General features: G+C 47.4%; 1 protein-coding gene across 5 annotated transcripts in view; it reads right to left on the bottom strand.

Moving 5' to 3' along the window:
* PALM2AKAP2 (PALM2 and AKAP2 fusion) overlaps positions 1-24,698 on the bottom strand; it is a 425,013-nt gene that overhangs the window by 182,656 nt on the left and 217,659 nt on the right. For 4 of the 5 annotated variants that reach the window (XM_032478148.1, XM_032478149.1, XM_032478150.1 and 1 more), the window contains exons 5-7: positions 15,488-15,602; positions 14,320-14,341; positions 9,398-9,499 (exon numbers count right to left, since the gene is read on the bottom strand). In XM_032478148.1, coding sequence (XP_032334039.1) covers positions 9,398-9,499; positions 14,320-14,341; positions 15,488-15,602 — 239 coding nt within the window. The remainder of the gene's footprint in view (positions 1-9,397; positions 9,500-14,319; positions 14,342-15,487; positions 15,603-24,698) is intronic. The other variant, XM_032478152.1, reaches the window with a different exon arrangement.

Here is a 24,698-nt window from a genome sequence, read left to right as displayed (position 1 = left end):
AGAGGTAGTGTCATCCCACTGACCCTGGAATCAGAGGCCAGTGCTCACAGAAGGCCCCTTCCTTCCTCCGTGCACACAGTGCCAAGCCCTCGTGATTGTGCCCCAGACTGTCAGTCCCATCTGCCACCTTCCTCCTGTTCCACGGCCACTACTCAATCTGAGACACTCCTTCCTAGATTATCGCGAGAGCTTTCTACCCGGTCTTCCCGCTCCAGTCTCGGCCTCTCTGACTCACGCACCTCCTGCTGCCATTCTGAGCCTCCCGAGGACCAGCTCGTTCCTGTCCTATAGGCTCATGTGACTCACCATACTTTCAAATCTGGTACCTCTGAGGCACACGTTCTAGATGGAAAGAAACTGGGCCTCAGACCCACGGAGCCAACTGTCCCAGGGCACCCTTTGCCTGAATGACCCACAGATGCATCAGCCTCTGCAGCTTCAAAACTGAACCCATCTCCTCTCAAAACTCCCCACCAGGCCCTGGTGTGAAGTAACACCTGGACCACAGCGCAGCCTCTCGAGCGAGACACCGGAGAATCATCCCTGATTTGGCCTCGTCTTCCTAATAACCCATCATCAAACAGTTGCTGAGACTGATTCTACTTCAGCTTCATTCCCTCGCCACTCCATCCTCACCACTGCCTTGGAGCAGGCCCTCTTCTGCTCTCTGCACAATAGCCCACGTCCGATTTCATCTGCCACTGCTGTCTTTTCATCACCAGGCAGCTGAGGTTTGCTTTTGCATGGCCAGAGGAGCAAAGAATGATTTTTACGTTAAAAAAAAAATTGTTAAAAAAAAGAAGGAAGGAAGGAAAGAAAGGACTTAAGAAAGAGGAAACGAAAGAAAGAATTTAAGAAGAAGGAAAGGGGTGGGGGGAAGAATATGCAACAGAGACCATATGTGGTCCACAAAGTCTAAAATATTTATGATCTGGCCATTAATAGAAAAAGTCAGCCGACTCCTGCTGGCCCAGGCTCTGTCCTGCCCGGAGAGTTACCGAACTCACAAACTCCCTCCCCTGGTTCCTGCATCCGCATAGAGTAAACACCAAACCGCCATCTCTTGGCATCTGTCCGCAACCTTCCTTTCTTGTCTTGCCTTGCAACCTCTCTCACTCCACATACACTCAGGCCACAACAAAGGACACTCAACATCCTTCCGGTGCCTGCTGTCCCTCTGCCTAGACAGCCTTTTGTCCCTTCTCCACTGGCCGACCCCCCGAGTCCTGTGTCACATCTGTGCTCATCATCGCCATTGAGTCCCTACCTCTTTCTAAGCAACTACAAGTTCCCCAACTGTGTCAAGAAGATCCAAACTATCTTTTCAATCACACGTTCCACTGCTCCCTCTCCCTCCAGCACAGCCAAAGAACACCCCCCTACATCTAAACATTTCCTGCTTTTGCTAAGATTTCCATCTCCTGAAATGTCCTTCCTTCGCGTTTCTATCCATCCACGCAGGACTCCTCATCAGCGCCCCGGTCAACTGCCCCCTCTTCCACGATTCCTTTGCTCTTCCATCTCTAAGTCATCCCTCTCTTCTCAAGACTCTCTCTGAACGCTTCTTCTAAACCTCTCTGAAGGCACTTAACACTTTCCATTCAGTAATAAAATTACACGTGGGAATGTTTTATTAGCTCCATAAATTTTGAACACTAGTTTTTTGCCTGGCATCTTTTTATGACTCCCCCTCCCCACCAGCACCTACCTGAGAGCCTTTTGTACAGAAAGTATTTGATACACATACCTGTGAAACAAATGCTACTAACTGAAAAGTCTAATTTGTTGTTTTAATCTAGTCACAAATACTTTATATAATATGACACCAATGAAAAGGTACACACGGTGATTAATGCTTGAACTGGTTTGAAAAAATAGCAATGGTATTATTCTGTCTTCTTGCATAAAAAGATACAAGTTGACCACGGTTATATTTAACTAAAAAGATTTTGAAGCAAAATTCAATGCTTTATTTTCATCGTGTCCATTTTGAAAGTTTCACTTGTTTAGCACAAAGACCTTGAGTTTCCTTAAGTGACACAAAGGAAGGCCAAACCATCTCTGTCACAGAGGTACCTGGGCTCACACAGTGACGGTGATATCAAAAGAAATACCGGTCTCAATTATTTCCTGATTTTCCACAAACTGTGTCATCAAAGAAATAGAACAAACATTTAAAATTTTGCATGGGCTCCAAAAAGCCTGTTCTTTAAATATTACATTTCTATTAAAAAGCATAGCTTTGGGTTAAAATACTATGTTCTATCACTATTAACACACTTATGGGACCTATTTATAAATAAGGAAGGTAACAATGATTGTCAGTTGTAGGTACAATACCCCAAACATCCAGTAATATGCAAACCAAATGATGCATTGACCTGCAATCAGTACACAGTATGGAATAAAATATTTCTATTTTTATACCCATATGTGATAGGATATAGATTATGAACATGGGGATCTTTAGAGCTGTCCCTTTCTCTCTGACCCACCAATGAGAATGCTGTCATCGCTGGTCCAATTTTCCTTTCTCCACCATATTAATCCCCAACCTCATCTGGTCTTTACCTGTCCCTAGAATCAGAGACTGGACCAAAAGGAGGGACAGTAAGGAGAAGTTCTTTGCTAGAACGGTTAAGTAGATTCATACAATAAAGAACTGAGAAAGGAGGGTTTTAGTGGAAGAGATGGTCAAAGTTGGGTGGGAGGTGGACAGGGAGGGGGCATTCTGTGGTGGTGGGTGATGCTTTGGGGAGTTACATGTAGAGGAAAGAAGACAGAATGTGAGACGTGGTGGTGACAGGAATTGGATCCCTTTTAATATTCTTCAGGAAAAATGGGTAAAGAATAGAGTTTCTTTTTAGTGGGTTTTCTTTTTTGTGTTTCTGTGATTTTAAGCTGTGTTCTGTTAAATGTGACATGGCTCTGGGACTGGACCACAAGTGACATGGATTCTTTAGGGTTACAGATTCATATTTATATTTACACTATTTATTTATGCACTGTTCTTTCAATATTTCTAGAATATGACAGCAGATTTATAATAAAATAAATCTGGATATGTTATGTCATAAAATACAACTTTCATATGTTTTTTCCCCAGATAAGACATAGGGCTTCAAAGGAACCACACGGTCTTAGTAGGTTTCTTCAGGTTTGGTCTCACACCCCTTGTCTGCCTTCGCTCTCTTCACTAGTAAGGGGTACTTAGGCAAACACTGTGAGCAGCTCTGGCTTAACAGAAACGCAGTATTGAGACTTCAAGGATACACATATGAGAATGTTATTAGACATTCAGAAAAACACAGGAAGCGTGAAAGTGTATCTTACATGCGTTGTCTACAAATAAGCATTTATATTTTGTTCCAGTTCTCAGCCAATAATATTTCAAATGTGAACTAGGGTGGCTATGAGCCAGTAGGAAAATAAGACTTCCATCGGAAATTCAGCATTTCATTTTTGATGCACACACACAATTTTAAAAGCTCTCCTGCTCTTTACTGCTGCCAAGTAGTGTACCAGACCCCTTACTTACATCATGTCCTCATGTTTAACCACGAAGAACACTCTCCAATCTGCCCTTTTCTCCCCTCAAGCTTCCCCACACCACAGGAGCACTATGATGAGGGTTGTAAGGGCTTGATGCTTGTGCTCATCTTCTTGAAAAAAAAAATGAGGAGGGGGTACCACTCAGGGGAGGAAGCTTTCTGGGAAGAGACTCTGAAAGACACCCATGGACATAAAGAAAAGGACTTAAACAAAATCTTTCTAATATTGCCTGGAGGAAAGACCTGGAGACAGAGGGAAACAAACAAACCAGTCCAATGGACGTTCCAATGATGGGATGACTGAAGTCTGGACATACGTTTTTATAAAATGATCCATTTAATTATTGATTTCCAAACATTATACACTGGTGACAATGAGACTGGAGTGTACAAAAGTGTGTTTGCTGGTCCTTCCAATAATCCAGTGAGAGAGCAGAATAATATCTCTGTTTTGTTACTGAAGAATAAGAACCAAAATGGCTTGCTTTCTGCAAAGGGATACAAATGGATGATGGCACTGGTGCTTTGACTCTGGGCTCTGTGTTTGGTTTTCTTGGTACTTCTCCCCCACGTCTCTCTCATCAATAGAAGAGCCACCTTCAGGAAGCCAAGACACACTCACAGGGGTCAATAATCCCAGTTTCTAGGTCCTGAAAAGACCCAGGTGTGGGCTGGAGCTGGAGGCCCCCAGGGAAGGTACCTGTGCACCACAGGGCGCAGAGAGGTGGGTCTGAGGAGCAGAGAATGCTCATTCTTCGTCAGACCCATCGCTCTGGCTCTTTGTGCTCCCTTGTCCCCTGTCACCTTCACATTTGGCAAAGAGAGAGCAGCTGTAAGGAGCCTAGGGAAGGGGGAACCAGAGCACCTGGCACCAGTAAGGGGAGGGGGCACCAGCTGGCACAATTCCATTTCACAATCAAGCCAAGAGCACACAAGACAGGACTTTGTGCTCTGTGAGGACGGAACATTCCATCACTGCTAAATTCCCTGATCCACTCTTCACCCAGCTCCGTTTCTTTGACTCACTGTGATCAGAGGGCGGAGGAACCAGGCTAGGGGTCCACATGTAAAGTACAAAAAGACGCATCCCACTGTCATCTCATCAGTCAGTAAGACGGGAGATGCCCACAGGAGGGAGAAATACACTGATTCTGAATTCTTATCCGGGTCACATCCTAATTTGGGGCCTCATTTTCCCATTTGTACAATGAAGGGTATCCAGCTTTTTTTTGTTGTTAATTGAAGTACAGTTGATTTACAACATTCGGTTAGTTTCAGGTATACAGCAATTCAGTTATACCCATACATAGAGGGTATCGAGCTTTGATATTTCACGGTTCGTAAGTCAGGGGTGTGTCAAGAACAATAAGAGGGCAGCAGACAGCCAGACCAGGACCACCACCCAGCCGTGAGATCATCCCAGTCTTAATGAGCATCAGGTAGCTGCTGCTGCCCCTGGAACATGGATGAGAAGCAACACATATGCTTGGCTTATGGAATGAACAGACGTACGTGCAGTCCGATCCCTTTGAGCCCATGATGGTAGATATACAGGTATGTTCACACCTTCGCTTGAGGTTGGAAATACACCATTGGCATTGTGATGCAAATAACAATGAAAATGAGGACATTCATTCAGTGTGGAGCCACCCCTCTCATCCCGGAGGGCAATCTCTAACTTCAGAACCCAGTAATCAAACATTTCTTTGAATCAACTGTTTTCACCTTGATATTAACACAAATGGGTCAGCGAGGGCGTGATGTTGATGGACAACACAGGCCAGAGCCAGTTTCTCACGTCAATTTTACTTCAATCCTTTTGGTCAGGAAGAACAGTTTTCAGCCTGAAAAGTGCCAGAAAGAATATTGCTAAGTGGTAACTGAAACTGCAATGATGAGAGAAGATTGGGACATAATAAGGCACCCAGGGATACAAAAGCTCTCAGTGCTCTGGCACCTGGGCCCCAGTTCCCACTTGGACGAATTTGTCTCAAGGATGTGATATACCAGGAAAGGTGCTAGAGACAGAGATTCAAATTCTGCTTTTCAAAAACGAGAAGGAAGGAATTCTGTAAACCACACAGAAGTAGCTTGACATTGTGGCGGGCTAACTTCTAGAGTTAATTTTCAAAGAGTCGAGACTGCCCAGAGCCAGCATGGGTTCATCAGACAGAGGCTGGGCCCACTGAGCTCATTCCCCTTTGTCCTTCAGACCTCTAGACAGATGAGGCCAAGGCCAGAGAGATACAGTATATCTGGATCACTGCACAGTCCCTTGTGTCCTGTGGACACGGCAGAAACCTGTGCCTTGGGGGTTAGGACAACTGGCAGAGCTTGTCACTGGTTGAATGGCCACGCCCCCAGGGGCTGAATTAGGACTCCCAAGGGCCAGGAGATTCCCTGATGGTGAGCTGTCGGCCCCTGACTCTGGTTCCAACTGTGCCACGTTTTTATCAGTGAAATGATGACAAGTAATGCAGGTTGGCTTTTTAGATCTGAGATGACACTAAATGGAGAGGAAAAATGAGGGTTCATGGTGCTACAGTCAAGAGCTGTAAAAATACTCACAACAGAGAAGAGAGTTTTCTCCTTTCCAAACTTTAAACCCTTTATTTAAATGAAATCAGATGCAGAAGTACAATATGGAAACACCAGTGCTGCAGAGTTGCCAAGCCTGAAACAGCAGAGAACACTCGGGCCCGTGACTACCGAGTCCCCTGCCCTCATTCCCCTCCCCACCTCCTGGAGGCTCCTCAGTGACCTCGGGGGACCCCACCATTCACGAGGGTTGATTTTTTTTTTTGCACTTTTTTGTGGGGGGAGGGGAGGACGTAATTAGGTTTGTTTGCTTTGTTATTTCTTAATGGAGGTGCTGGGGATGGAACCCAGGACCTTGTGCATGCTAAGCACGTGCTCTACCACTGAGCTATACCTTCCCCCTGGTACTATCTTACAAGAAGAAATTTAACAGTCATATTGAGTCTACAAAGGGCAGACACGTGCACAGCTCATCCTTATTTGCGCCTCTCGAGATTAAGAAATGAAGGATGCTGGAGGTTCTTCTGCGTGTGAGCAGGCGAAGTGGTGTGTGCACAGTTGTGGGGAACAGACTCCCTTGCTGCCCCTGAAATGATTCTGGAGCAGTGACTCCACTGGATAATGGAAAAGAGGCTGAGCAGTGGCACAGGTCACAGACCTCTGAGGCTGTACCTTAGAGGCTGAAGCTGAGAAGCCGTGATGGCAGGGAAGTTAGTCACAGGGTCCGTGGCACCAAGCTCTGCCTTGGGAGGCGGGGTGATGGGCTCAGCCCAGGGCGCACTGGGGGCCTCGGAGCCTTGCACTTCAGGAAGATGCAAGACAAAGGGGGGAGGGTTCAGACGGGAGGGACAGTCATGGCACCATCCACACAACCCCATCATCTGACGACCAGCTGAAGAGATGGGGGCGGTGAGCCTCATGGGGACAGAAGGGGAGGAGCCAGGAAAGACAGCATGTGATAGTCAATTTCAAATACTTGAAGGGGCTCCAGTGGGCAGGATAAGGACCCGTGGGTGGAAGACGAAGGCAGCAGACAAATGGTAGCTCCATCGGAGGGAGAACTTCGCAGCCATCAGAAGCTATTACAGACAGAATGAGCCACCTGGAGGGAGACTGGGCTTCAGCCTCAGAGGGGTGTGACTGTGGTTTGAGCACCTATTTTCAGGGCTCCTATCTCCCAGCTTCCATGTTTGAAAAAGGGACTCAGAGAGATGCCTCCTGATTCTGAAGAGCAATGATTCTAAATCAATTCGCATTTCTACCGAGTCCAAAACCTCTCAAACTCCAGACAAGAGCATCTGTTGTCATCCTAAGTGATAACAAGTGACATTTATTACAGTGGCCCTAAGGTTGTGCCAATTTCCAAAAGGATGTGCATAAAGTGTGATAGATTATACAGTAGAAGAGAGAATTCTGGGGGTGCTATCCGGGCTCTGTGTAGTCACTATGACAGCCATAACTGATCATGCATCTGGATGCTCTATTTCCAAAACAGCCTGGACGGAGCAGCTACCCACATCAAATGCAGTTCCTTCTATGACTTTGTTTCTGTGTGTTTCCACAGTAGAAACATTTATGCAAGTGAGTTCTTAACTAATGAACAAAGTACACGTAAAGTTATTTTTTAGAGGATCTGGATCACATAATACTTTTTAAAAAATGCATCTGCTATTTGGATCACTGTGTTTTCACAGGACCTTCGAACATGAAGGATGCAGGGTCGGGAGAGTATGTATATTCCTACAGGCACAGCACTGCGCTCCTAGTAACATATCACTCTTGAACTTTACATTCCTTGACTACCAGTACTGCTCAAATCCTATTTATATCTCTTAAACATCTGTCCCCACACACCAGCCCTACCCTCTCCAGGCCAGTCCATTAGCTGGGTGGTGCATCATGTCTTGTGAGGAGCAGAAACAAGGAGAGGGGCTGGAGAACTGTTTACCCCACAGTTCCTGGGAACTCCCAACACTCTCCGAGCAAGCAGGAAGCTGTGTGACTTTTGAATGGCCATGATCCTGAGTAGATCTCAGAAGTGCACCTTGGAGCATTTAAAAGAGTCCGCAGCATAAGTCACTCCCAGTGGTGCGTCTGTAGCACGACTGTAGGCTGCCAAGTTCTGGTTTATCCACCCTTTAACTATCCAGGGATGCGTGTACCCGGCCCGGGTTTGATCAGACACAATGTACAGCCCCATCCAACTCGAGAATCCTGAGATTCTGTCTATAAAAGTAATACACGGAGATGTTTCCAGAGACACCCAGTAGATACTTCAGTTTCACCACTGCACATGACAATTACATCAATCATTCCGTGCCCTTTTCTCTTCCTTTTACATTAAAATAAGGAGGGATTATTTGCTTCATAAAATATTCAGATCGGCCTACTTTATGTCGGCCAGACTCCCTCTGGCTTAACCGTGGTTTGTGTTTTGTCTTACAAAAGGTATCACTGTGTGACTTGTTTTAAACATAAATTTACCTAGATGATGTAATGCATAATCTGAGGTTCATTCATCTGAATTCATTCGATTTCCCCTACATTGTCACTAACTGCACAACCTTGAGTTCATGTTTCCATTTAGCCCCTGCCCTCGGTGCATTTCTCTGCAGAGCAGAAAGGCCAGGACAGAGACAGACTGTTCACGTCTGCCCGGTTCTGATTTCGGAGGCACGTTCACGCTGAACAGAGCAAAGCGTAGCTCTCCATACGCTTTACGCTCATAAATAGATTATTTTCCAACATCCACAATTGTGAGAAACATATGTTCTTTAAATTGCTGCTTTCATTTCCCCAAGATATCACAGCAGCTAAGAAATAACTCCAGAAATGGGAAGACTGGGGAATGTATATGTTCGTAATATACAGACAGCTTGACTCCCAGAGGATTCCAGGTAACACACTCATACGCTTTGAAAATACTTTCCACCCAGCTTCCCATCATAGCCCATTTGATCTTGTACGATTCCAGCATAGAAAATAAAACTCCCTGGAGGCAGGGTACAGACTAACCTTCAGATTCAGGACAGAGAGAAAGACCACAAACATGAGAGACAGATTCCTCTGAAGTTGGAGGGAAAACGCTCCATGACATTCTCAACACTCCCTCCCATTCGGTCCTTGGTGACCCATCAGGGCTCAGCGCCTGCCCCGCGTGGCCACTGCAAAATTCTGTCTGAACCTGCGCTGAGGGCAGGGTGCCCCTGTGTAAGGATATCTGGGCATCCCTCGTTAATAAAGCTCAGAGAAATGCAAGCCCCAGTGCTCAGTCCTGACATCAAAACCAGTAGTTCCCCAGGACTTACCAGCAGCTCGGCTGGTCCCGTCCTGCCCAGGTGATGGTTCTGCCGTTCGTGAAGAGAGGATTGGCAGGTCGGGGAGCTGGGAGGAAATGTAATTTACTGCATCTGGTAGCAGAGAACAGGGAATACAATTAGGCACAGTGTCGGGAGGCCCAGTGGGTTCACTGCCGAGACAGCAGCTTGTCTGCCCTACATAATGGACCACAGAGGCGGCCACTGCACGAGAGGATCAGGGCAAACAAAGACAAGCGTTTGCCCAGCGACTGATATTCAGTAGAGTAGCTGAGGTAGGAGGGATCCTGGCCAGAGAGCTCAAGCCCCAGGACAGCTCTATGCATTAAAAGACTCATCAGAAAGCTCTAGACTCGAAGAGTACAATGCGTTGGGGGAGGGGGGGATGGATGAGTGAGAGCCATTATCAACTTGGTGCGACTGACCACATACGGGACCTCAAACTGGAAATGTGTCTTAAACAGAGCTGGAAAATTGTTCGGGGCTCTTTCCTTGAACTGGAAACAGATTCATTTTTTTTTTAATGTAACTGATTCATTCAGAAGACTAATTTTATACGCATTAAAAAAAAAAAAAGATTCCAGAACTTATTCCATCATTTCAGGACTTTGGGCTAGAAAACCCTGAGATTCCAAATAACAACACCCAGCTGAACCCACTATAAGCTCACCTGCAGGAAACGTCACTACACGAAAGAGGGAGGCCAGCTCTGCTTGGGAAAATACCTTGGAAGCCCACTTACGGAGGTGGGACCCTAGAGGGTGAGGACGTTAGAGGGCATGCTGAAGTGTCAGTGGACAGGAGGAAACCACTGGGGTGAAACAAGAAGAATCTGTGTGCCCTCCAGAGAGAAGTGAGAAACTGAAGGAACGTTCTAGAAATCTGGGCTGTAGGTGACATGATTCCTTCCCCGTGTCACGATCACATTCCAGAATCCTGGAATGTCAATCACTCATCAATGATCACCTCTAACTGCTTACCGCATGTTTCCACTGAATATCCCCCAGTCGCCTAACTCAACACATCCAAAATGGAACTCTCACTTCGCTCCTCCTGCTGCTTCTCCGAATCTCAGCTCACTGGCACCATGACCCACTCAGGATCCTGGGCAGTGCCCTTAACTGCCCCTCCTGGTGTCCGGTCAGTCCTCAGCCTCCACCTCCCTTCACCCATCTGTCCCGCCCTCTGTATCCCCACTGCTACTGCCTTAGTTCTAGCAGGTTTCTTGTTCTTTTTCTTTTTAAATTTCATGCTGGAGAGGACCACAGACAGACACTAGATTCGGATTAGGATTAGCTCAGTTCTACAGCGACTAGACCATTGCTGACTCGTGTGTGTGTCTGAACAATCCAGCAAGTACTGATATTGGACTGTGACGTTCTTAGGGCAAAGAACACACCCTGTGGGAGACGATGGAGTGGAATTTCTCTAAGAGAATGGATTGGTCTATATCAACTCTCTGGGGAGATGGAACAGAAGTCAGGAGGAGGCAGGCAGGCCCTGGTTGGAGTGAGGCCCGGGTTACTGTCTCTCCCTTGGGGCCTCGTGTGTACTAGAACTTGGGCCCTGGGTCAGGCAGACATGGCTGAAGGCCCTCCACTGCCAGGAAGCCGGGCCTCTGAGATGATGGTGGGCTGGGAAATGGCCAGGAAGAAGCCTGTAGGGACCCTCTGAAGATGGGCTTGGATTTGAGCCAGGGCCTCTGAGTGTGGTCACGTGTCCATGTTTGCCCATCACTCTCCACGTTGAGCTACGCTGATGAGTCCTGAAGTTAAGTGGCCGACTCTACTCTCACTGTGGGGAGATGTGGGAAGGGTCTGGGCCCTCAACCAGCACAGGCAGGACCAGAGGAGCAAAAGCGGTGGGTAAGCAGGTAATGATGGGGTAGCAGGTAGGGACAGATTCCTAACAGTGCCCATGGGAAGGCGGGAGCGGCGATATGGGACTAGCGAGACAGTTTAGGGAATAAGAGATGACCAGGGCAGGTGTGCAGAACTTCTGAGTCTCCCTGAGGATTTCCAGAACTCTGCGGAATGGCAGTCGTGGTAAATCTGACTTTCTGACCTCAAATGAGATGGACGCCCAAGCCATTAAGACTAGGTAGGACTTTGTGGCCTGGTCACATGTGTCCAGTACATTCTATGCTACATAAAGAATTTCTAGGGCGTATCTGCAGACTGAAAGTTTAAGCCGCTAGAAACAAAAGCCACTTGCAGGCAGGGAGTTCTGCATCCGAAAGAGCATGTGACTCCTAGAGCTTACATCTCAGCCTCCCCCAGGAGGCAGCTCCCTGCCAGATGTCAGTGGTGATGGAGCACCTTTGCCCAGTGTTCACTGGGCACAGGCTTGAGGACGACAGCAATTAGGGGGTGAGGGCTCCGTGACTTCTGCTAAGGGATAAGGGGATGGTGAGGACTGGGGCATGAGGAAGAGGCCAGGGCACCCCTCAGTGCATCATTAAGTAGTAAACCCAAGGTTATACAGCCAGGAGGGGTCCGACAGACCAACACAAAAGGAATAAGAAACAGGGCCTCCAAAGCTCCCATGGGGAGAATTTCTTCATGTGGCCTCAGTCCGTAAACCGGCCTCTTCCTGCCAAAGTCAGGGTGTCTATCTCTTTCTCCCCACCGTCAGGGAAGGCAGCAAACAGTCGTTTACAGAGCAGAAATGCAAGGTGAGTGTTTCTCATTAGTTCTGGCACCGCTACACACATCTTTACTGTAGGAGGAAGATAAACTGCCAAAGCTAGAGAAACAAAATTGACGCAGACTCTCCTGAAATCGTGACTGCTGGGCAACTGAAGACACACGGAGATGTCCCAACAATTGTATGGAGGTTTTGATGTGGGGAAGGTTCCAGGCCACCCCAGACGTGGATGGGATGGAAACCTAAGACTGCCAGTCTTAAACACCAAGGACTGAGATGGGCCCAGGATAGAGATTTTCAGTTCTGGCCAAGAGTTTCACACCAGCTCCGCGGTGAGTCAAGAAGAGAGGTAGCACTAGGTAGGTGCGACAGGAAATTCACAGTTACACAAAACACTGCGCCTTTTCAGGGCAGTAAAAACAACCCACTCGACTGATGCCGACTCCACCACAGAGAGAGTGTGTATATGGGGCAGGGAGGCAGTGAAGGGCAGGGTCAGAATGCATGTGGCTAAGAAATTCAACTCAGGTCTGGAACATGTTGCTCTTGCTTTTGCCAAGCCTACCCTATAATCGAAAACCACCGGTGACCCAGCAGTACAGGACCTTTTTTCCTCTGATAAGCACAGGGTACCTGAAGTGGGGTCACCACACGTGCACACACTAGCAGCCCATTCCTTGGCAACTCGTTAAAGTGGGGATGCTTTTACTGATGATCTGCAGTGTTTTGTACAGTTATATTATTTCAGTTGGACCTGGATTCTGTAATCATCATGGCTCAGAAGTTGGGTATTGTTCCTAAGGCAGTATGATTCTGTAAGAGTTTTTGTGTTAGTTCTTAGTAACAACAACTGATTGATTCTAAGAGGGTCTTGGCGACTTTAAAATCAAAGAAGGAGAAAATAATCAGACACACCGAAGTCCCTGAACTGGATGTGCTTCATGAGGAGTTTTTAACTCTCAGGCCACAGGGTGACCTAAACACTGACCACATTCTTGGAAGGACGTCCTTTCCATGCTGCCACCCCCAACACCCCCAAACAGGCAAGGCCACCTCCCTGGGTCCATGCTCCACCCGCAAAGCATAGGACAAGTGTCCTAATTTGGCTACACCCAGAAAAGGTTCTAGGACTGTTGAAAGTCCTCCTGGAACCCCTGCTGGCTCAACCCTGACTTGGTTCTGAGCATATGTGCTGGGAGCATGAGTTTAACATCTTCCCAAAGATCACCCAGGGAGCCAAAATCCAGATCCCCTGTCTGGGGGGGGTGGGAACCCAAACAAACTACAGTTTTATTCATTTGTTTGTTTGTTTCTTACTTTTGTTGTTTGCTGAAGTTAGAATTATCCTCAGTGCAAGGATCTTTGCTAATCCAGAAAAATCCATTATCCATCTTTGCATTTTAAAAACTTTAACCATGTATTTCCAAAAGACACTGATGCCAGTGCTTACTCTGGCTCCTGACTATCTTCCTCGCTTAGAGGTTGACTTTATAAGAAGCAGGTGAACAGATGTACCGGATCCTTCCCACAGGTCTAGCTGAGGGCCGGAGGGAAAGTGGGATGGAGAGGTTTTCATGAGTTTGTAGCTAAAGCTAGAAGAGCAGGGTGAAGGATGAGAAGCCCAGAATCCCTGGTTTATCCCACGGCCCCAGCCAAGGAGAGTGAAGGGCAGGGGCAAGGAAGGGAAGGGGGAGTGGGAGGAAGGCCCCCTCCTGCCAGGAAGGAGTCAGGAAGCTGGTGCCCTGCTCCCACCCTCGGTGTGCTCCCGGCCTACCTTCCCCCACAGGGACGGAAATTCAGCCCTGCCCTGTTTCCCTAGAAGGCTGGAGAAACTGCAGTTTTCTGACTCAAAGGAAAACCAGAGGCCTTAGGAAGGTTTCCTCAACACCAGATGAGGGGCTGCTGATGTGTCTTGTGACCGGGAGACCTAACCACCAGTACACCTGTCGGGGCCCCGGTCCTGATGTTGGGCACTCTTGGCGGAGGACATTTCAAGAAAGGTCCAAGCAGTGAACCTTGGGGACCAAATGGGAAGGAGAAGAGCCAGGCTTGGTGTGAAAGACTAGAAGCAGTGAGCCAAGAAACCATGGTTGAAGGGGACAGGCAGAGGAGACTGGGGGCGTGGACTTCCTCGGTGCCTGCAAACAGCACTCTCTGATGCCCGTACACACACATCACGTCTCCTGGTGACCCTATGTGTGTGAAACCCACTATGCTGCCAGATGAAAACCTTCAGGTACAGACGGGGAGAGAGCACATACACTTACCTCCATCCGTACTGGACAAGCTCTGTGGAAACAAAAGCAGGGTAGACCGTTACTACACACGTGGGGAGAGGACCCCTCACTCATTTAACCTGCCTTTCTACCCCAGAACTTGACTGTGCTGGGCAAACCCAATGCTCTGTTTCCTTCTGGGAAACTTGCTTGCGATCCTGAAATTTAGGGGTAAGGATTACCCTCCCCACCCTATGTTGAATTTCTCCCAGTGGAGATTTATTTCAGTTATCCAGCAAATATCCTTGGTTGTGTTGGAGAAGAGCTGTCAGAAAATCCCATTATAAAAGGAATATGTTTAGACTGTTTTCCCTCTACCGCTGCTGGGCACCTGAGGAAACGGGAGTTATAAAATGGAGGGAGGGTCCTGAGCTACTCAGGGCCTGCTGGGTTCTCTCTTTGCTGCACAGCACCATCTGTTTTCATATACAGACATGCCTCACTTTATTGTGCTTTATTGCATTTTTAACAGACTGAAGGTTTCTGACAACCCTGAGTCAGGCAGGTCTGTTAGCACCATTGTTCCAACAGCATTATTTTAAAATGAAGGTGCGTACATGGTTTTTGTTAAGACACAATGCAATTGCACACGGAACAGACTACAGTATAGTGTAAACGTAACTTTTATATCCACCGGGAAACCAAAAAATTGGTGTGGCTAGCTTTATTGTGGAATTTGCTTAATTGTCGGTGGTCTGGAACTGAACCCGCAGTATCTCCGGGGTCAGCCTGTACAGTAAATTTTCACATATTGACATTTTGTTTTTGGAATGCATGTCCATTTGGTACGATTCTGTCTCTGGCCTTTTTATAAAGGAAAGACTCAAAGCCAGAGGGAGCCTGTTCAATCTGCTTCGTAAGAACTGGTTCTGGAAATCTGGAGTCTAACGGGAGATGACTTTTCAGGCATCAGACAGAGAAAGGGTTTGGATAGCAGGGAGATGGGGTTAATTTCATGACTCTTCTCCGGGCTTCCGGGCAGGCCAGGGGGTCCCACACCTGAAGACGGGCCACTCTGAGCTTCAGAGATGACACTAGTCCTCATCCATCTGCCCTTCGTTTCAGAACGCGTGGCTCAGACTTGTTATCCACACCGACTACTGCTAGTGCTTACTTCCCCGTGGATATAATTTAGAGAAATCATACTGGTTTTCTTCACCTTTTGAAAGTCCTTGAAGGATTTCTCTGTCTCCTTCAGTTTCTCTAGGATGATTTGCTCCTTGGCAGATATCTGGGACTCTTCACTTTCTAGTGCTTGTATTTCCTGCTCCAGCCTGGAAGACATACAAACAGAGGACAGGTTACTTTGTTGTCCTGCCATCTCTGGGCCAGAGAGCAGCTCCTTCCTGCTGGGCGACTTCCTGGCGGTCTCTGTTTCACATTACGCTGTGGTATCCCGCCACGGTTTTATTTTACAGAGCATCCTGTGTTTTCAGCTTTGCTGACACTGGTCAAAGGAAAACAACCCAGAGGTGATGCCACGAGTTCATTGCCACCACTTTGCAATATTCTTTGGTCCCTCCCCTTCAGTTCTCCTCAGGTGCACATTCTTGACTTGGAGGTAGAGATTTTCACACAGCATAGGACTTAATACCCTTGGGAGCCTGCTGTCACCTTCCTCAGTGGCCCGACCTCTATGGCCAAGAAGAGAGGAGATGGAAGGGACTGATATGACTGCCCCCATGTGCCTGGAACTTCTCTCAGTTTTCACAACCATCCCTACGTATTTTCCAAAAAGGAAATTTCAAGCACAGCCAGGAGACCCTGGGACTATTTCAGAACAGCCGCTACAGTGATGATTTGGTGGAAGTCTGGTGGCTATACCCGTTCAGTGAAAGGATAGTAATAACTACTTAGCTTTTAAAATCTGTGTCAAGAACTGAGCTAAGAATTCCCACATGGATTATTGTATTTAACCTTCCCAGGGACCTACGAGTCTATGACCCTGTGAGTAGGGAATCCTCATTTTACAGATGAGATCATTAAGGCTTGGCCAGGTTAAGGAACTAGTTTACCACTGCAGAGCCTTGAAGCGAGGATTCAAGGCAGGAAGTGTAATTCTAGACCCTGCTCCTAACCACTGTGCTAAACTCTTGCCAAGTGGGCTCTACGGGACTTCACTGCCTTGTTACACGCTGCGCGTGCTGGCGTACTAGGGTGGTGCTGTAACGCAGCGATGCCTTTGGGGGTCTGCAGGGATGGGTGTTCCCCTGCCTACAGGACTCCAGGCTATTATGCCTCCAAACCATTTGGTCTGAATGTGTTCTTCCACCCTTCCTGAGCATCAGAAAAATGACCTCTGGATGGATGAGACTTTGCAGTGATTACTCTGGGTTATGAAGACAGACTCTGCGTATAACCGCACCCTCTGCAAATGAACTCAGCTTCAGGCGTACTCATCATCTCACTGACAGTAAAAGTGGACGTCCTTACAATGACTAAGATGGCCCGACAGTATCTAACCCCAAGTCCCTATGCAGCCTCCACTCTTGCCAATGGGCCCGCTTCACTTTGCTGTAGTCAAACAGAGCTACTCCTTGGCTGCCCTTCTGTGCCCAACAATTTTCCCTCCTCCAAGAAACCCATCTCCAAACTCTAACCATTCTTGAAGTCTTAGCTCAGATACCACCCACCCCATGAGGCTTTCATAGATTCACCACCAAGAGATAATGAAGCCAGTGGTCTTTTCAAGTCTCAAGTCCACTATATGTTAGAGCGATGGTTCCCAACCTAGGTGCTTTTGTCTCCCAGGGGATATTTCGTGATGTCTGGAGATGCTGTGGTTGTCCATTACTAAGGATAGCGGGGTTGGTGCTACCGGCATCTCATGGGTAACAGTCAGGGATGCTGATAAACATTCTACAAAGCACAGGACAGCCCCCCACAACACAGAATGATGTGGCTCCCAAACCCAACGGTGCTCAGGTTTAATAACTCTCAACCCTCTGTTGGAGTACGCATAAATTACTAATTTCCCCTACTCAAGTATAAATTCATGAAGGGGAGGGCACAAACGCTCAATACAAGCAGGTTGAATGAATGAAGAAAGCTGAACCAAGTTGCAAAAAGGCATAGCTCAGCCCAGCTGAGCTCTTCAGGATTTCTGAACCCGGGAGAATTCTTTGGCAAGCTCTGACCTGAGAGGCTGTGTGTGGGCTGGGATGCGAGGAGAATCTAGAGGAGAGGGCTGAGCAACACCCATGTGTAAGCAACGAGATAGGAAGCTCCTTGGCTGTTCCAAAGGTTGAGCAAATCTGTTACACACATCTGTGTAAGTTATTTTGGGAGCAATCAAGGAAAGGGATGTGAGCATGGAATAGGGACAACTCAAATGACCCATAAATGGAACTAATTCAGTGGGTAGGGTGGCTCCAGGTGAGAGGTCTCCTGGAGAGACCGGATGACAGTACTGGCCGGGTGAGTTCTGAGCAGATTTCATTTGAATCTCAAAAAACCAAGGACCTCAGCTGATATTTAGGATGTGGGTAGATTCTATTATTCTCAAACATATTCCCTTCCTTCCCCCTTCACTTTTGTGGGAAGGCAAACACGTTACATCCGTGACCCACTGATGTTGGTCTTGGGCACACGACTGGCTTTGGCCTTGTGGTGGGTGGGACGTACTTCCCGGCCCCTTGACTTAGGGTGCAGCCATGTGACCTGCCTGAGCCAATGTGACGTTAGCAGACGTGCCACGAGCAGAGGCTTGGAATGTGTTTGCCCAGTTGGGCTCATCCTCTTGCGCCCCTGCCAACACCAAGAGAAGAGCTTCTCTGGGCAGCGGCTGTCCCTTCAGCCTGTGCCCTGGAAGGAACACAGTGGGGAGTAGACAGGAGCCCAACCCCGAGTCGGAAGCCATGCCCAGTCAGACCAGCACCTTAAATTAGAGCCACTCGGCTGAGCCCAGCCGAGATCAGCCAACACTCAGCCTACTCCTCACAGAAGTGTGAGCGAGAACAAGTGATTTTTGTGTTAAACCAGAGTTTGAGAGTAGTTTGTCCTAGAGCACTATTGTGGCCATCGCTAACTAGAGAGATCTATATTATATACGTGAGTATTACATGTATTATATTCTAGTGATATACAATAATATATATATTACATCTATATAAATATATGTATAGATGTATGTTATGTATATATCCCAATAACACCTGAAGCTAAAAGATTAGAAAGACTGTGAACTACCCTCTCTCTGTTTCCCCGAATCCTCAGAGAAGTCTGGGATGGATACAGGTACCCCTTCATGAGGTTTAAGATCAAGAAAACAGGAAAATATGAGCGGTAGTTGTCTCTGGGGTAATGGGACACTGGGGAATTTTAATTTTCTTCTTTATAGTTTTCAGTATTTTCCCAATTAAAAAAATTTGCATTCCTGATCTAACCAGAATAAAAACAATACCGTCCACCTAGTGTTGAGGCCTCCTTTCACAGGCCGTGGCACCAGAAAGGAGCCCAGGGGCTCAGCTTCTCCTGCGTCGAGGGAGGGATTAAGTGGGTGAACGTCAATGTCACTTTACATTCAATTCAACCAACATTTATGGAGCTTGTTTGCCTGCACTCAGAGCCTGGTGCTACAGGAGATTCTGGAATAAAACTGGGTTAAAAAATAGCTGACTTAAAAAAAAATAAGGTGGACTCTAAATAACTCACTTCTCCCGGGGAAGCAGCCCCAAGTGGTTAAGAATTCTCTGTGACCTGATGCCCACTTGCTGGCCCAAATGTCTTCACTGAGGGCCCCAGGGTCCTATGGGTTTCAGGGCTCTTGGCTATTATAGCTCAAGTGCTAAAGATCTGGGTCATGATACTGCGTAACTGAGAAGGAACGGAGAGAGAGAAAGGGAAAAAACAAAGCAACAAAACTAGACTTTCGTGATAACAACAACAGAGTTTCATCCAGAAGGACTGAACGTGGGAAACTGAGTTTATGTAAGTCAGATCTAAGTAGCAAATTTCTCTACAATGGCGCATGTAGGTAGTGGATGGCCCAGGCCACCAGCTCTCCACAGAAAACCCGAGTCCCAGGGCTGAGGGGCTTCCCAAGAAATAGAGTGTCATGGGGTTAATAACAGTCATCCCAGCCAGACTAGAAATGCCAATGTTTTGCAGTTTCATGACCTGAAATCTAATGCAGTCTTTCTTGGAGGAGCCAAGGAGATATTGCCAAGCTAAAAATAAAGAACAGGCAGGAAGTGTAATTTACACTCAAGGTTAACCGAGGCTCTTCAGGCTGAGACAGGTGTGCATAACAGCCTCCGACCAGCGTGCTCAGTTTCTTCTGAGCAAGGAGCAGACTGTAATGGACAGTAAGGAAAGGTGACACACGGCAGCTGAGCAGGTTCAATTTACTGGAGATGAGGTTGCGATCCTGGCCAAATGGTCTTATAAAATCTACCTAACCCCAATAGACCTCAGTCACGGGAAAATACAAAGGACCTATGACACTATGAAGTGCATCGATCATTCTTGTATTTCGAAATCCATTTGTACATCCATCCGTCCAACTTAATGCAAGCACACCTTTTCTCTCTCAGGCACTGCTATGAGCATCAGGAACAGAGAGCTAAGTCGGCTCCTGGTCGGGCAATGGGAACAGCCAAGTAAACACAAAAATTACAATATGACCCAAAAGGGGCTGGAGAAAAGCATGACACGTTGGAGACATGTCAGTGCCACCAGGGAACGTGGTGGGACTTCAAGTTGCCTGCCCAGCGTCTCTTCTCCCCTTCTGCGCTAACAGAATCCTTATTTTGTTGGAGATCCATGGCAATGTGCCCAGCTGAAAATTTACACATCCCTGCTTCCTTTGTGTAAAAAGGTGGCCACAGTACAGTTCTGGCCAATGAGATGTATGGAAAAACTGTTGGGTGGGACTTCTGGGAAAGCTCCTTAAAAGGAAGAGAAGGGTTGACCTCAGTGGCACGTGCCCCTTCTTCCTGCCTGGTACAGGGACCTGGTGCAAGAGATGTATTCGCTTCTAACCGCTGCTGTGACAATGACCACAAATTCAGGGGCTTTCAACAATATAAACTCGTTTATATTACATGTCTATAGTCAGAAGTCCGACACAGGTCATCAGGCTACAATCAAGGTGACAGAGTTGTGTTCCCTTCTGGAGACTTTAGGGGAGAATCACTTCCTTGCTTTCTCCAGCTTCCAGAGGCCACCCACCCTCATGACCCCCTCCTCCATTGAAAAAGTCAGCAATGCTGCATCTCCCTCTGACTCTTTTTCTTCTGCTCCCTCCTCCACCTTTTAGGGATCCTTATGATTAGATTGGGTCAAACCAGATAATCCAGGGTAATCGCCCTACTTTAAAATCAGGTATTTGGAGACCCTAGTTCCATTGGTAACTTTGATTCTCCTTTGCCATGTAACCTAATACACTCACAGGTTCTGGGAATTAGGATGTAGGGGTCCTCACTCTGCCTACAGTAAGGGATTTGATGCTATCGGCAGAATCGTCACCTTGGGTCTGCAGGGGCAAGAGTCTGCTGAGGATGGCTGAGGGTAAAGAAAGAGAGAAATGGCCCAGGTTTAGACAGCATCATGGTATGGCTATGCCAGCTCTGGACAGTTTGCTCTGGATTTCTTGTGAGTTTAAGCCACTGTTGTGATCACAGCTGAATGCAATTTTCAAGCGCTTCCTACGTGCTAAGCATGATTTTAAATGTTTTACATGCATTACGATACTTAATCTTCCCAATATCCTGTGAAGAAGGAATTCTTCCACTCCCACTACATAGGAACTGAGATTCACAAAACCTACTGCCTTGTCCAGGGTCACATAACGCAGGGCCAGGATTTGGACCCTGGTTCTCAAGAACCAGTACTAGAGAACCCACACTCTTTGCCACTACTTTCTACTACCTCCCTAGGAACACTTTCTCCTTTTCCCTCATTTCCTTCAGAATGCACACTGCAACACAACGTATTTTTCATGCTCACAGAATCACAGAAGGTCAAGCTGAAGTGGAAGCCATTTCATCTAATTGATTTTCAGAAACACGAAGCCCCTGAACTGGACTCCACCCAGCAGTTATCTTACTTCTGCTTGAAATCCTCTGCACACGGGGAACTCATCACCTCCCAAGGCAGCCCCTCCCTCTTTGAACAGTGCTGACCATCAGAACGCCAGCTCCCAGATTTAGGCAAAGTTCATTTGCCCACAGCTCTCACTCATGGTCTGAATTCCAGCCCGTGGAAGTGCAGAGGTCAAGTGTAGCAAACACCGTGACTCACAGGGGCTCCACTTGGGAAACGGGAGGACCCAGGGCAAATGGGACTGACTACTCAGTGGGGAGCCCAGGGGATGTGCACTGGGGCCCAGAAGTGGGGTGGTGGGTGGTGGGGAGGGCAGAAGGGGAAAGGGTGGAGTGACCAAGGACGAACAGGGACTTTTGGGCTTCCTCATGGAGCCAACTCAGCACCAACTAAAAGCGGAGGCAAGAGGAGCAGTAAAGAAACGTTCACAGAATCCTGGGGACCTGAAGGATATTTCTGAAGGAGTTCTGAGCAAGACCAGCCTATTCCTGACAATGGCCCCTTTACAACTTTCCTCACTACCGAGGGACATGGGCCCAGGTCACACCCAGAAACCGGGAACAGGCCAACCACTGCCGCTCAATCGACGTGCCTTAGCGTCTCAGGAACTTCTCCCAGAAGGAAAAGGAGATGCTGACAGACTGGCCAGAGGCACTGAACTCGGACCTGCTCTTGTCCCTAGAAGTGCAATTTCATAGCTCAGCAGTCAAGGGCAGTGCCCGTCTGACCAACCCACAAGCAAGAACCTCAGGGAGGACGTTTGCTTCTCAGAGGAGACGAAAGCTGCCCGCCCGCCTCTTCATGTGTCCAGCACCAGGCAGAATGTAGAAAGAAGGTGCTGCTCACTGTTCACCGATCCCCATCCTCCTCTTCCTTCATAGCAACGTAACCCCTCCTGTTAAGCAGGGTACTGGGCATACAGACCAATGTCCATGGTCCTCAGCATCTTTTGTAGCCACGTGGAGTATATTCTGTCCAAACGGATGTAAGTCAAAGTGTTGTAGGGGAGCTTCTAGAATCTTCTTTAGCCCTTCCTTCATCCTGCTGCCTAAAATGCACAGGTGTGTAGGTGAAGCTCTGACGGCCCCCTTAGACTGAGGACAAAGATGGGACAAGCAGAAGCTGGAGGAAGGCTGGGTCCCTGAGGACTTCACAGCACACAGCCACCAGACAGCTCTTGACTGCCTACCTGTGGATTTTTCCTGGAGGAGGAAACAAACGTTTCGTTTAAGCCACGGTTACTGTGGGTCTCCGTTACTTGCATCCACATTTAATCTGAAGTAATGCAAGACATTTACTGCCTACTGTTGAATTTTGAAGTATGCTGAGGCTGTGGGGCATAGCTAATCACAGCCTACAACCTCATTAACTCAGCGGCAAAAGAAGAAGAAAAAAAAGTGATTACAAGGTTTGCAATTCACTCCTGCTAATCAACCTTTATAAAGTAAGGCTCAGCTGGACCCGCTTCAGCCCACCCCAGCCCAAATCCCTGCCCTCTCCAAAGTCTCAGCAGGGAAGGTCCTACCCTTGCACAATAGTAATCATCCACGCCTTAGCATCTCTGGTGTGTTGGGACAGCAATGTTTCTGTCAGTCTGATGCTCACAGCTTTGCCTGCCGAATCACATCAGGAAAAGTGAAGACTGGGCTGTCCTTACACTTTGAAGGCCCTCCCAGCCTTGCAAGGCAGTTAGCTAGTCTCCCTTGCACAGAAGACTTAATGACTCAGAGCTCACCCGTGACGCTGGAGTTCTGGTTACAGGGTGGGAGCAGAAGACACGTTATCTGTGGTCCAGAAGTGAGTGTGGTGACAGACACTAAGGCGGTGAGCATGATTAATTTTGCCTGCCCAGGATCCAAGTCCCTTTCCTTTGGGAAGCAACATCCAGCTTTTCCACTGCAGATCTTCCACAGTCTCTCTGGGGCTCCTTGTTGGATTTGGTGAAAGTATTGATTGGAGGGCCCCACGTTCCTGGCCAAGGAGCAAAAATATAACGAACCTAGGTCCACTGGACCCTTGGCCAGCCATCTGCATCTTGAAAGGAATGGCCCAAGGACGGAGAATCATTGGGCATGAAACATTCTGACTGCAGGATTCTGAAGACTGCCCCATCCATCAGTTCGTGCTGCCTGGACCTCAGTTCTGCCTGAGATCTGATTATCTAACCCCTCCCTCCATTCTAAGAATATTTAGCTCTCTCTCACTCTCTCTCACTCACTCTCTCTTTCTCTCTACTTTCCTCCCTCCCTCCCTCTCTTTCTCCTTCTCTATCTTAATAGCTCTCTGTTTCTATATTCTAGGTAGGGTACTGAGGAGAATACTGTTTGCTTTCGCACAAATAAATGCTACAAAACTCATTTCCTATACTTCAGGAAAACAGTGCATTTGTTTCTATGGCACTTCCCAAATATTTTTCACTTGTGACTCAATTTGCAAGGAAGCAGTTTCCTTTTATTTAGATGAGTATATCTGGAATCACTGCAGATCATTTATCATTTAACTGTGAAAAAGGTTAACGGCCCTTAAGTAAACAGAGGACTTCCAGTTCTCCTTGTGAAAGAACAGAACCTTCCTTGACTGCAAGGTGTCAGTGGAAACTCAGGCCCATTTCATTTTTTTCCCCCCACGTCATTACTGAGACAGAAATATGGCCGAGAGGAGAACGGTCCCTTTCAGAATTCCTAAAGGATAGCTCACATCCTTTCCCTTGTTGAAAAGCTGATGGTTCTCCACCACCTCCTTCCCGAGTCTGATTGAACTTCTTAGGCTGGAAGTTCACACCCTCCACACTCTGCTCTAACCCCTTCCCCTGTGTTCTAGCCAGAACGGACGGCATGCTGCTCTGTGAAGGAGCCTGGAATGACTCCCCACTCTCAACTCCATCTTCTGAAAACACACTTAACAATCAAAGCCCAAACCACACTCTATTTCCTTAGTAATGTTTTCTTTAAATCCCTTCCGCCTACTACCCCAGCCCTCTTAGGTACTTGGTATACTCCACCTGGTAATAGGGTACCACCCCTCTCCTGAGAATATTTTATCACTGTACTGCATATCTTTCCCTGTACATAAAGATGCTCAGCAAATATTTGTTGAGTGAATGAAAAGCCAGGCAAAGCAGGAACATACTTTTAAAGGATTCTATAGTGAGACCAACTCGGAGATTGTGCTATTCAATGTACTTCTAAAACTCTTGACTTGGTTTTGCTACTCCCTCCACCCTCTACCAACTATGCTACAATTTGTGTATTCATTGGAAAAAAAATCAATATTGGATTGACTTCTATTTTTATCTAAGTATCCAGCTGAGACATACTAGCACTCTT

This window comes from Camelus ferus, chromosome 4, assembly GCF_009834535.1.
Source record: "Camelus ferus isolate YT-003-E chromosome 4, BCGSAC_Cfer_1.0, whole genome shotgun sequence".
NCBI lineage: Eukaryota > Metazoa > Chordata > Mammalia > Artiodactyla > Camelidae > Camelus > Camelus ferus.
The sequence above is the reverse complement of the archived record's forward strand: the minus strand, read 5'-3'. Positions and strand labels throughout refer to the sequence as shown.